This window comes from Octopus bimaculoides, chromosome 26, assembly GCF_046866305.1.
Source record: "Octopus bimaculoides isolate indiv1 chromosome 26, ASM4686630v1, whole genome shotgun sequence".
In the NCBI taxonomy this organism is placed as follows: Eukaryota; Metazoa; Mollusca; class Cephalopoda; order Octopoda; family Octopodidae; genus Octopus; species Octopus bimaculoides.
This window is the reverse complement of record NC_142953.1, coordinates 10,604,104-10,617,170: the sequence shown is the minus strand read 5'-3', so window position 1 is coordinate 10,617,170 and position 13,067 is coordinate 10,604,104. Positions and strand designations below refer to the sequence as shown.

General features: G+C 36.7%; 1 protein-coding gene across 4 annotated transcripts in view; it reads right to left on the bottom strand.

Annotated features, from left to right (window-relative positions):
* LOC106883030 (unconventional myosin-XVIIIa) overlaps positions 1–13,067 on the bottom strand; it is a 230,263-nt gene that overhangs the window by 168,631 nt on the left and 48,565 nt on the right. For 2 of the 4 annotated variants that reach the window (XM_089342766.1, XM_089342768.1), the window contains one exon: positions 12,327–12,353. The exons of the other annotated variants lie outside the window; for them this stretch is intronic. In XM_089342766.1, coding sequence (XP_089198892.1) covers positions 12,327–12,353 — 27 coding nt within the window. The remainder of the gene's footprint in view (positions 1–12,326; positions 12,354–13,067) is intronic. 4 annotated transcript variants of the gene reach the window in all.

The window sequence follows — 13,067 nt, the reverse complement described above, 5'->3', positions numbered from 1 at the left end:
AAATTTCCTTCAAATCAAAACAGCAATCTTAAATAACGCACTGCAAGATATGTCAAAACAAATACAGCTTCTATTATACAATAATTATACTATATATGCAACGTATGTCTCTCTCTCTCTCTCTCTCTCTCTCTCTCTCTCTCTCTCTCTCTCTCTATATATATATATATATATATATATATATATATGTATGTATGTATGTATGTATATATATATATATGTGTGTGTGTGTGTGTGTGTGTATATAGGGAAAAAAGTCAAAGTAGAAAATGGTAAAATAATTTTATAAACAACATTTCAGTACCGGTTTCAGTCATTGAGACTTTTTCAATTGTAAGTATGGGAAACAATTAAATTTTGGGAAAGTTAAATGAAAAGGTTTTTAAAAGAATATTTGCATAGTATTCAAATACAAGGGGCATTTTCCTTGTTTCTGCCTGTCTCTGTCTCTCTTGTTTACTTTTGTGGGTTCGAGAGCATTTTCTACCTTGACTTTTTTCCCCATATATATCAACCCATGTGTTCATTTTCAACCTTCTACATACACACACACACACACACACACACACACACACACAAACATTTATATTTCTAAATGACAACAAATATAGGCCATACAAGATTTTTATCTTTCAAAAAATACCATTTAAATCTGTTTTTAGTTCTTTAAAGTAACAAGCAGTTGCTGCTTGCTCTAGATGCATCAGTCAGATAGCTTGCACAGTGATGCAGCTGGAAGAAACAACAAAGAGAAACACATGTGCAAGAAATGGGGTAAAGTATTCTTAATGCGTCAGTCAATGCATTGAAGGGGTGTGTTGAGACCTTTTACAAACTAGCTTGTGCTGACCCCTCCCTTGTGACACAGAAACTTAGTTACTGGTTAAAGAGGAGTATAGCATCACACCCACAGCCAAAGACAGCCCCCACCCACCCAACATGCTTCTTTGCTTACTCACTCAGAAAAAACACTTACACTGACCCAGAATGTCTTCTACTTGACCTATCACTATAAACCCCATCACCACAATTACCAACCTTCCAATACTTCCATTGCCACTACCAACGTCACATTCACCTCTACCACCACTATTACCACCACCAATACCATACAATCAACACAAGCACTACCATCACCACCATCACCGTTGCCTTCACTACCACAAGGAGCTATCACAATAGCCTTGCTGTCTCACAAGTGATCCTCTACACCAGTGGTTCTCTATAAGATCTTTTGGGGGTCCATGCAATAAAATAGTAAACTGGGGATTCACAATAATATTTTAAGGGCCCATGAAAAATTTTTGCTTTAAATGTATGTATTGGTATATACTTGCAAGGAACAGCTAAGTTTCTTTCTCTAACATTTTATAAAGTTCAACCTACACAAGTTAATATGTCAAAAACAGAATAGGAATTTTGAAAAAAGTATCTATAAAACTAGTTTTGTATGTGTATATATATACGTGGGTAAATGGATACACATATGGACAGGTAAATATAAAGATAGATAGGTAAATAGGTAATAGGGACAGACGGGCACAAACACACATATGTACATACAAATGAAGACTGAAACATGACCATATACACACACACTTCATACAAGGATACATATGGAGACACACATCCATACATAACAGACGCACATACATAGCCACACAAACTCATACACAGATAGTCAAACATGCACGCACAAGAAGATAAAGGAACAATTACAAATACACACACAAACACACAAGCACATGGACATGCAGAATACATACATACAAATGCACACACATGCATACATACATACAAACGTGCACACATGCATACATATGTATATGCATACCACATACATACATACATACATGTATGTGCACATATATATATATATATACACACACACACACACACACACATATATATATATATACACACACACACATAGTTACATGTTTATATATATATATATATATATGTATCTTTGGATGATGATGATGATGATGATAGGAGATAAATTTGCAAAACAAAGGCACAAATTTAACTACAAAAAATATCATTTCATCTAAATACCAGAAATAAATACTGAAGTAATTAAACAAATAATATTTAAAGTTACTTATTAAAGGACAATATACGACTTGAACACAATAGCAACACAATTTATATTATGTCATTATATGAACATGAAGAAAACAAAAATTACATTTTATTCAATGACTTGAAACAATGAAATGAAAATAAAAGCATTAAATCAGTCATTTAACGAGGTTTTCTTGGAAATATGGATATGTATATAGTCCAAATTTACAGAAAACAAAAATACACATAACTTTCTATCTCTCTCATATATATATATATATATATACATATATGTATATAGACACACACACACACATATATATACACATACGCACATGTACTCAATAGATAGAGAGCTTATATTTTATTTCAAGTTGAAGCTTCTTGAAACATAACTTAGATTCATATTCCATATAGTTCAAATTAAATCCTTTACATAGGTTATCGAGTTATGAGCTACAAAGTTATTCAGAAGTTTAAACTTTACACACACACACACACACATTGATTTCCATTGCTTGTCAGAAGAGTGCCTCTCTTCACTGGACATTGCACAATCATGTACATGCAGGTGGCTTTTCAGCGCAGATTTTGTTCTGCAGGAACATTCACAGATATGACTTTTATTTCTCTTTCCAGTACAAGTGTACCACAGAGTGTCTAGCAGTAGAACCATTTCACAAGCAGCTTGGTTTCTACCTGGCTCATGTGATTTCAGGTAGCAGAAAACCTCAGCTCTTGAGAAGGTAAATTGTTCGCACACATTGCACTTTAATTCCTGCTGGGTTTCTTCAGGTATTGTACATGAGATAAGGTCTACCATCAAAGAGATGAGTATAGGAAAATCTCCTGGTTTGGATGGAATACCAGTTGATGATATGTTGTGAATTTATGGAAAGAAATCCCATATAGCTCAATAATTTTGTTAAAAATGGAGAAGAGAAGATGTTAAAATATATAAGAGAATTTTTCATTCTTACAGATGATCATTTCATAGAGATATGAAAATCATGCAAATACATGATTGAATTGAATTAATTAAATTAATTAAATTCATTCTGTGGTAGAATCACTGGGATACATTTTTTGACAGCTCTAACAGTTTGAATTCTGAGTACAGTTCCTGTGAAAGATGCCACACCTGAGGATGGAACATAGGAATTCATGACTGCAAACCAAGCTTCTCAACCACATGCCCATGCTTGGGTTCATTTCCAAAGTCTACTCTAGATGTAAGTTTACAGTTTGATCCTACTGTATGGAATCTTGGAAAGTGTCTTCAATCATAGAACTAGATTGACCCAAATCTTGTGAGTGAAATTAGATAGATAGATGGAAACTAAGTGGAAGCCAGTCAGATGGAATGTACCTGAAACTCAAAGATCCAACCCTGTCACATACACAGAACCACACTGAACCGATTCTACCAGAAAAATGTTAAGAGTTTGTGGAATACCCAGTCAATTGCATTTAATTGAGTAAGTAATTCAAATAATCAAAGAACTGGAATATACTCAACAATGAAGCCAACAGAAGATTTATTTATTAACAATTAAACATGCCTAGATACATTGACAAATATCACAACATCGAATCCATAAGTTGGTAGAGAGAAAAACAATAAAGACTTGATGTTCCAAGATTGCCTTTACATCTCAGCAGAAAAAAATAAAAATCCAATTGGAAAACATTTTCTCCCTCAGAAGAAGTCAGTCCTAAAATGGTCATATTGCATTTTTCCTCCCACATAGCATAGAAACTTATCACCACATTCATTAATTTTGTTGAATAATTTTTGATGATGCACAAACCACCACTAGTTTCCAAACACGGCAATATACATGCTTACATTAATTAATACATCAATACACGTGCTTATATACGCTACCATATGTACTACATACTTACACATGCATACTAAATACAAAAACACACATAGACAGTGGAAACAGTGAGTAAAACTTAAAATGCTAAGTTATGTAAATGCCCATCTCAGTTATGTAAATACCCCCACTGTTATGTAAGGTATCCCCTCAGTTACGTGATGCACCTCATTCAGTTATACAAACTGACACAGTATCGCGCTCTAGCACAGGGGTTTTCAAACTTTTTGACTTGCAGACCCCTTTATATTTCAGGCTTTACCTTAGGGACCCCCTTATAAACGCTTTTGAAATTTATACATAAATATTTGCTTAAAATAACATATATTTTTACATTTATTTATTTAACAGTATTTAACAAATAGGTTTATTGTCAATTAAAAGATTTCGATTAAAAAACATATATAAAATCAAATTGTCCCAAAAAAGTATTTGCTGTCCACGGACCCCCCGTCTTGTCCTTGCGGACCCCCCTGTGGTCCACGGACCACAGTTTGAAAACCCCTGCTCTAGCAGATACTTTTCCTTCAGCCTTGCTGCTAACAGTTCTGCTTTATCTTTTGAGAGAGATAGGTCTCTGACAAGGTCATTCAGTTCGGCTTGGGAAAATTTCTGAGGTTCAAAGCTATTGTCAACAGTCGCGTAAGCACTATCATGACAGTCAGTATCATCATAATAATTATCATCAGTCCCAGAATGTGTGTGTGTGTGCACTGTACAATGCTAGAAATGATTAGAGTGAGGTTGGCACCAGACAGAAAGTTTAGTAGAATGAGGTTGGCACTAGACAGAGGGTTTGGTGAGATGAGGTTGGCACCAAGGGAGAGAAAGGGAGTGTGCTGGTATGAGATTGGCACCAACAGACTGTTGGTACATACAGGTACACTGACAATATTTCTCACAGAAAACAATTGTTTGGTTAAAAGTTCCAGCAAAGAATTCAGGTAAATATTTGTTATTTAACTTTACTAAACCTACATACTCGTTAAACCATTGTCAACTAATCTGACCTGACATTCACACACACACACACACACATACACACAGGTATGTGAGATATCTTTTGTTGCACACACACACACACATTATACATAGAATACACAGCCACTAAATGAATCTCTATACAGCCACTTGATCTGCTGGAAATATCAGTCAAATCTCATTCATTTCACATCCTGTCACCTTATAAAAGGAAGGAGACATTGGACGGCCCGAGGCTATAGTAGAAGACACTTGCCCAAGGTGACACGCAGTGGGGCTGAACCCAGAACCATGCGGTTGGTAAGCAAACTACTTACCACACAGCCACTCCTGCTACGTTTATATATTTATTTTGTTGCTAGTGTTAAGCAGTTGCTGTCTGAGAGAAACTATACAACATTTGAAGGCAGTCTGCACTAATCTCAAGCCTCTTCCTCCTTTATCTCTTCTTAGGTGGAGCCTGTGAATATCATTTCTGTGGAAGTTACGACTTGATGCCAGGATCTTGTGGATTTTAATGTATACAGAATGGATTTCCTCTACAGACCAGACAAGTATCCCAAATGTTGGAATTGGCACTGGTACTGTCTTGTTACAAGAGAAGAGTTCTGGTGTAATATTCTTGGGGCACTGTCTTCATTCATAGAATCTTCGTACGGGGGGGGGGGGGTGTTTCTTCTCACATTGCTGTCTGCTATAGTTGAGATGACACAGTTGCTGAAATCTCTTCCTCAGTTTAGAAATATGTCAAGCAAAAAGCTTGACTTACTTCTGAACAGACAAAGAAATGGGAGAAGCAAAAAGATAAGAGATAAAAATAGGTTTGATGATTTAAGCTGTTGGTGGGGGAAAGAGAAACACACAGACAGAGACTTATCACCTACATATGTGTGTGAGTGAGTGTATATATACACCCACACAAAGCACACATAATACACACAGACACACACACACACACACACAAATTCATATGTTTAAATGACTTTATTAACCTCTAAGCAACAGGAAAAAGAACCTGATGTTTCTGGGATTGCTCCTTTGTGTGTGTGTGTGTGTGTGTGTGTACATACATATATATACACACAGATACATACATGGATGCACATGCACACACACACACACACGTATAAATTGATAGGGGAGGGCGGAGGAGATGGAGCATTATTCAGCAGCTCACTTTTTAAACAAGGAAAAGTTTTCTTTGATAATAATAAGAAAATTTCCCCTCACTCTTCCACACCCACTCATTTATGACCTAATGTCTAGCTACCAGCAAATCTACACATATCTTTTCATTTTTTTTTGGTATCAGAATCATCATCCTCTGCACCCAGATTGCAATTTGAGGGATATTTGGCTACCATGTCTAACTGCTTGAGCAACCACATATACAGTGCCTCATTGATCCTGTTGTTTTATTTTGCTGTTGTTGCTGAACTCTGAGCCAGCTCTGTCTGATAGTGCAGTCCTATAACCAAAAGGAACCTCAGATCAGCTCTGATTCAGCAAACCTTTAACCCTTTAACATGCTGATTATCAGTCACATGTAATGCTTAATCAGTCATACTGCTTTTAAATTAATTAAGCAATATCTTGTAGCTTTGAGATTTCAGTAATGCAGTCATTTTTTTTTTTTTAATGACATTGTAGGGTAGGTATGTGAAACCATATCTAACGAGTTTAAACATAAAATAAGTAAAACGTTTGAGCCAGATATGGTTAGTTTAAATAATAAAGGGTTAATCTTAGGGAACTCCAGATCAGTTTTGAATAAACATAAGTTTTGGTGAACTCAACCAGGATAGTGGTTTCTTATTTTAGACAGCAATTTTAAGAGGACAGGATTATTCAGTGTCATTAACCCCAGTAGGAGGCGCAATGGCCCAGTGGTTAGGGCAGCGGACTCGCGGTCATAGGATCACGGTTTCGATTCCCAGACCGGGTGTTGTGAGTGTTTATTGAGTGAAAACACCTAAAGCTCCACCACACTCTTCCACCATACTCTTCCACCATACTCTTCCACCACAACTTTTTCTCACTCTTACTTCCTGTTTCTGTTGTGCCTGTAATTCAAAGGGTCAACCTTGTCACACTGTGTTACACTGAATATCCCCGAGAACTACGCTAAGGGTACACGTGTCTGTGGAGTGCTCAGCCACTTGCACATTAATTTCACGAGCAGGCTGTTCCGTTGGTCGGATCAACTGGAACCCTCGACGTCGTAAGCGACAGGGTGCCAACAACATAACCCCAGTAATTGACAAGTGGCTTTAAAGGGTGAAATAATTCTTTCTACTACAAGCACAAGGCCTGAAATTTTGAAGGAGGAGGTTAGTCGATTACATCATCCCCAGTGCTCAACTGGTATTTATTTTATCAACCCTGAAAGGATGAGAGGCAAACTTGACTATGGCAGAATGTGAACTTAGAACATGAAGATAGGCAAAATGCTACAAAACATTTTGCCTGGCATGTTAACAATTCTGCCAGCTCACCACCTTAATAATAATAATGATGATTCCAAATTTTGGCACAGGGCCGGCAATTTCAGGGGAAAGATTAAACTAATTCCAGTGTTCAACTGGTGCTTATTTTATCAAACCTGAAAGGATGAAAGGCAAAGATGATCTCAGTGGAATTTGAACTCAGAACATAAAGACAGGTGAAATATCACTAACTACTGCTGATGAACATTTCTTGTCTGCTACTGATACCCCTGTGGTTTTATGCACCAGATCTCTGAGAGACTTTCTCAGGGCTAGTTCTGCAGTATTAGGCACTCCTGTAATACATCCACATTAAGTAGGATATAAAGGTTGCTTTTCAGTAATAATGTTACCTCATCACTAATAGCTAATAATAATAATAATAATTATTGTTTCTAATTTAAGCATAAGGTCAACAACTCTGAGGGGAGAGATAGCTAATTAAATTCATTCCAGTACTTGATGGGTACTTTGTTTTATCTACTCCTCATGAATGATGACTTCAGCAGGATTTGAACTCAGAATGCAATGAGTTGGAAGAAATATCGCTAAGCATTTAATTCATAATGTTGTTGTGTAGGTCCAAGTCAACCCTGACTATTCCAGTAGCCCTATAATCAAAAGGCATTTAAGCCATGACCATCCCATAGTTTTAAGCATATAATATCTTGGACTACATCATCCAATGTATCCTTCCTATTATAGGAAGGATAAGCTTAAGGAGATTTGGCTGTTATTTCTAATAGATTAAAGGACCCTATAGAGGCTCACCTGTAATAAAAATAAGTGGTGATGATGATGGTGGTGATGATGATGGTGGTGGTGATGCTGACGACAGTTGCGATGATAATGGTGATAATAACAGGTGATTATATGAAGTGAAAACAATAACATTAATCTTTGCAATTTAGGTGAAAAATGAACTGTTAACACTTGAATAATTTATAAATAGCAAAATATTTTACTGCCTAATATCAGTTTGACGAATTAACAATGAAATAATGTTAAATTATCCCTTTAATTACCGTAAACGGTACCAATTGAGATTAACTTCAGTTTAATTCTGACATTTAACAATAAGTATTAATCTCATTAAAGATAACCTGTAATTAAATTTAATCTTTGATAAATGAAAGAATTCCTGATAGCCGAGGGGTGACACTGGACCTGATTTTTTTTGTGGCTGTAACAATATTGGGATTAACTGTACAAGACAAAGAGGCATAGCTTGTAAACTGCACTAAGCCCCATCTGTAATAGTCAGTACATGTTCACTGTGTGGCACTATAGTCCCTCTGTGTGGCACTATAGTCCCTATTGTGTGACACTATAGTCCCTCTGTGTGGCACTATAGTCCCTCTGTGTGACACTATAGTCCCTCTGTGTGGCATTATAGTCCCTACTGTGTGGCATAATAGTCCCTCTGTGTGGCACTAAAGACCCTCACTGACCAAAGCCCTGTGAGTAGATTTGGTAGATAGAAGCTGAAAAAAGGCGAGCTGGCAGAATCGTTAGCACGCCGAGCGAAATGCTTATCGGTATTCCGTCTGTCGTTACGTTCTGAGTTCAAATTCCGCCGAGGTCAACTTTGCCTTTCATCCTTTCAGGGTCGATAAATTGAGTACCTGTTACGCACTGGAGTCGATGTAATCGACTTAATCCCTTTGTCTGTCCTTGTTTGTCCCCTCTCTGTTTAGCCCCTTGTGGGCAGTAAAGAAATAAGAAGCTGAAAAAAGACTATCACATATGTGCTTGTGCATGTGTGTGTGTGTGTGTGTGTGTGTTTCCTTGTCTTGACGTCATGACAGTTGTAAATTGAATGTCACAGTCATACAAAGAGTGTCATTCATTCCCAATATTCTGCAAAATCATGTTGGGCCATGGGGAAATATTACCTTACTTGGTAAAAGGTAACGGTTAGCAACAGGAGGGGCATCTGGGCATAGAAAATCTGTCACAATAAACTCAATCATACCCATACAAGCACAAAAAAGTAGATGATGAAATAATGATGAAACAGACATAAAAGTTTTTACTTAACACACAGTTGTGTAAATATAACTTTATGTCACCTTGAACTGGGTCGCATTTATTTTCCATTCTTTCTACAAATACTTGTGTGAAATAGGTCACAGTGAAATAGAGAAAAAGATTCAATGATTTCAAATGAACGTTTTTAAAGCCTTAGCTTGTTAAGCTGAGGTTTTAAAAACTTAACTGATACCTATTATCACAGATATAATTTTATAGCTGTGAGAATAGGTATAAGGAAGTTAACTGATCTAGTTAGTAGACTGAAACACATAGCAGGAGAAAGAGAGATTTTGAAAGATTTTTCTCTATCAAGAAATATACCTTTAAACACTACTCCTTGCAATCTTTGATATGGATGTTGTCTTTGATCACATCACCCCAACATCTGGTCACCTAACTCTCCAGACTGCAACCACCTTTATTATTGTGTGTGGAGCGCAGTTGAGTGAGAGATCAACAAAACTCTTTGTAACACCAAAGATGAACTGAAGGCAAGGATTATGGCAGCATTCACCAACCTAAACACGGAGACCACCCAGAAGAATTCCAGGAGATTCCAAAGTCATCTGGCAGCTGTGGTTGAAGCCAATAGCGATTTTAATGAATAAATTTACTGTTTAGTATTTCAAGATATTTTTATGAAATTTTGGTAAATATATCTGTTAAAATGAGATATCAGTGTTATTTTCATCTTTGCATTATATATATATATATATATATGTATATATATATATGGGACTGCCATGTTGGCTTGGCGATAACTATTAATTTCCAGTACCGCTGCCGTAGTCTCCTTTAGAGAGACTTAGAAATATTAATAACTCTATTTCTGAAAACCAGTGGATAGATTCCACTGAAATTAGATAAATAACCTTCGAGCAGATAGTCAGCAGCGCCGCCTGGCTAAGGCTTGGCTACTCTGCATTGACAAGGGGCAACACCCTGAAACTAGTCTAGTCTGCAGATGCCAAACCAGCAGGGGGACACTGCTGACCTCCCCTGTTCGAAGGTTATAAAGGACACAGGTTTCGTGTGTCACATAGCTAGCTAGAGGCGATGGCTTCTTGGAGCTAATTCACGGCAGCTTTCGTCCTAATTTTGGGACTGCCATGTTGGCTTGGCGATAACTATTAATTTCCAGTACCGCTGCCGTAGTCTCCTTTAGAGAGACTTAGAAATATTAATAACTCTATTTCTGAAAACCAGTGGATAGATTCCACTGAAATTAGATAAATAACCTTCGAGCAGATAGTCAGCAGCGCCGCCTGGCTAAGGCTTGGCTACTCTGCATTGACAAGGGGCAACACCCTGAAACTAGTCTAGTCTGCAGATGCCAAACCAGCAGGGGGACACTGCTGACCTCCCCTGTTCGAAGGTTATAAAGGACACAGGTTTCGTGTGTCACATAGCTAGCTAGAGGCGATGGCTTCTTGGAGCTAATTCACGGCAGCTTTCGTCCTAATTTTGGGACTGCCATGTTGGCTTGGCGATAACTATTAATTTCCAGTACCGCTGCCGTAGTCTCCTTTAGAGAGACTTAGAAATATTAATAACTCTATTTCTGAAAACCAGTGGATAGATTCCACTGAAATTAGATAAATAACCTTCGAGCAGATAGTCAGCAGCGCCGCCTGGCTAAGGCTTGGCTACTCTGCATTGACAAGGGGCAACACCCTGAAACTAGTCTAGTCTGCAGATGCCAAACCAGCAGGGGGACACTGCTGACCTCCCCTGTTCGAAGGTTATAAAGGACACAGGTTTCGTGTGTCACATAGCTAGCTAGAGGCGATGGCTTCTTGGAGCTAATTCACGGCAGCTTTCGTCCTAATTTTGGGACTGCCATGTTGGCTTGGCGATAACTATTAATTTTATGTATATATATATATGTATATATATATATATATATATATATATATATGTATATATATATATATATATATATATATATATATATATATATATATATGCATATATCTGTATATATATCTACATCTATATATCTGTATCTATCTATATATCTATTACATGGAAAAATGCAAGCAAGAGAAATAATATTCTTAAGATTATAAATCTGGAAAAGTACAGGACAAGCTATTACACTTTATATGTTTGTGTGTATGTATATATGTATACATACATATATGTATCCATTCATACACACACACACACACACACACACACACACATACACATACACACAAACATACATATACATAGACATGTGCGTATACTATGGGCTACATGTGTGTGTGTGTATGTGCGTGAGCATATTGGTGAAAAGATAAACATGTTGGTAAGAAACTTGCTGGTAAATAGGTGTAGTGAACAAAAACACTTTGCATTATTTATTCCTCCAATGTTTCAAAGATACATGTCATTCCCTTGGTGCTCTTACCATCAAAAATGCAACAAATCAACAGAGACAAGCGTCCATTTAATTTTGTACAAAAACAACACTATTGTTCACAAATACACAACAGAAAAATTTTAATTTTAATAATTTTGCTTCCTCTATCTTCAATGTCTCCACAGACATGCAGTTACAACAAGAATACAAGATGGGTTTCCATCATTATTACCAAACACCAGCACACAGGCTACTAGCTGATGACAACAGAAAAGTTGAAACAATTTTTTTCCTCAAGACAGTAAAGATTACACCAAAAGACAAATATATAAATAAATGAATAAAATAAATCCGGAAAAGTATTTGGTAAAACCTGAAAACTAATAAACCAAAATGTGGGTAATGTCTAAAACAACTAGTGCAGGTTGGTTTCTACAAATAATGTTCAGTGATAAAATAAAAAAGGAAGGGAGAGAGCAAAGAGAAGTGCTGGGTAATGTTTGTCTGGGGTCTGTGAGCAAAACTTACCAAAATCTCATCATATTGTTCAGAGAACTGAAAAAGTTATAATTTTTTTTTAAATAACAAACAAAAACTTTTTTTTTTTACATGTTTATGTTTATGTATATAAAATTTTTTTTTTTTTAAATCTTTAATTTACAGAAATATTTGAGGATTAATTAATTTTAAAAGACAACAATAACAGTAACAGCATAAAATAGCTTCTTGTCCCTTCTGTATGATATTTATTTAAATTGTGTATGTGTGTATATGTATTTAAGTCATTCAAAGATACCAAATATGAACTAACAGCAAGACCAACGGCTACGTATATCTATATAGGTGTAGCGAACAAAAACACTTTGCATTATTAATTCCTTTATATGTGTGTGTGGTTGGCGTTAGGAAGGGCATCCAGCTGTAGAAACTCTGCCAAATCAGATTGGAGCCTGGTGTCGCCTCCTGGTCCACCAGTCCTCAGTTAAATCATCCAACCCATGCTAGCATGGAAAGTGGACGTTAAACAACGATGACGACGATGATGATGATGATGATGATGATGATGATGATGATGTATGCATGGTTCTTTGAGATTGGAATTTTTCATTGCAGAATTCAAGTTAGTTACCAGCAAAACGGCAAAGCTGACTATGCTTATATCAAGAGAGTTCTTGCATGGTTTGTGGTTATCTGAATTGGTGTGTGTGTGTGTGTGTGTGTGTGTGTGTGTGTGTGTGCGCGCGTGTAAGAGAGAGAGAGAGAGAGAGA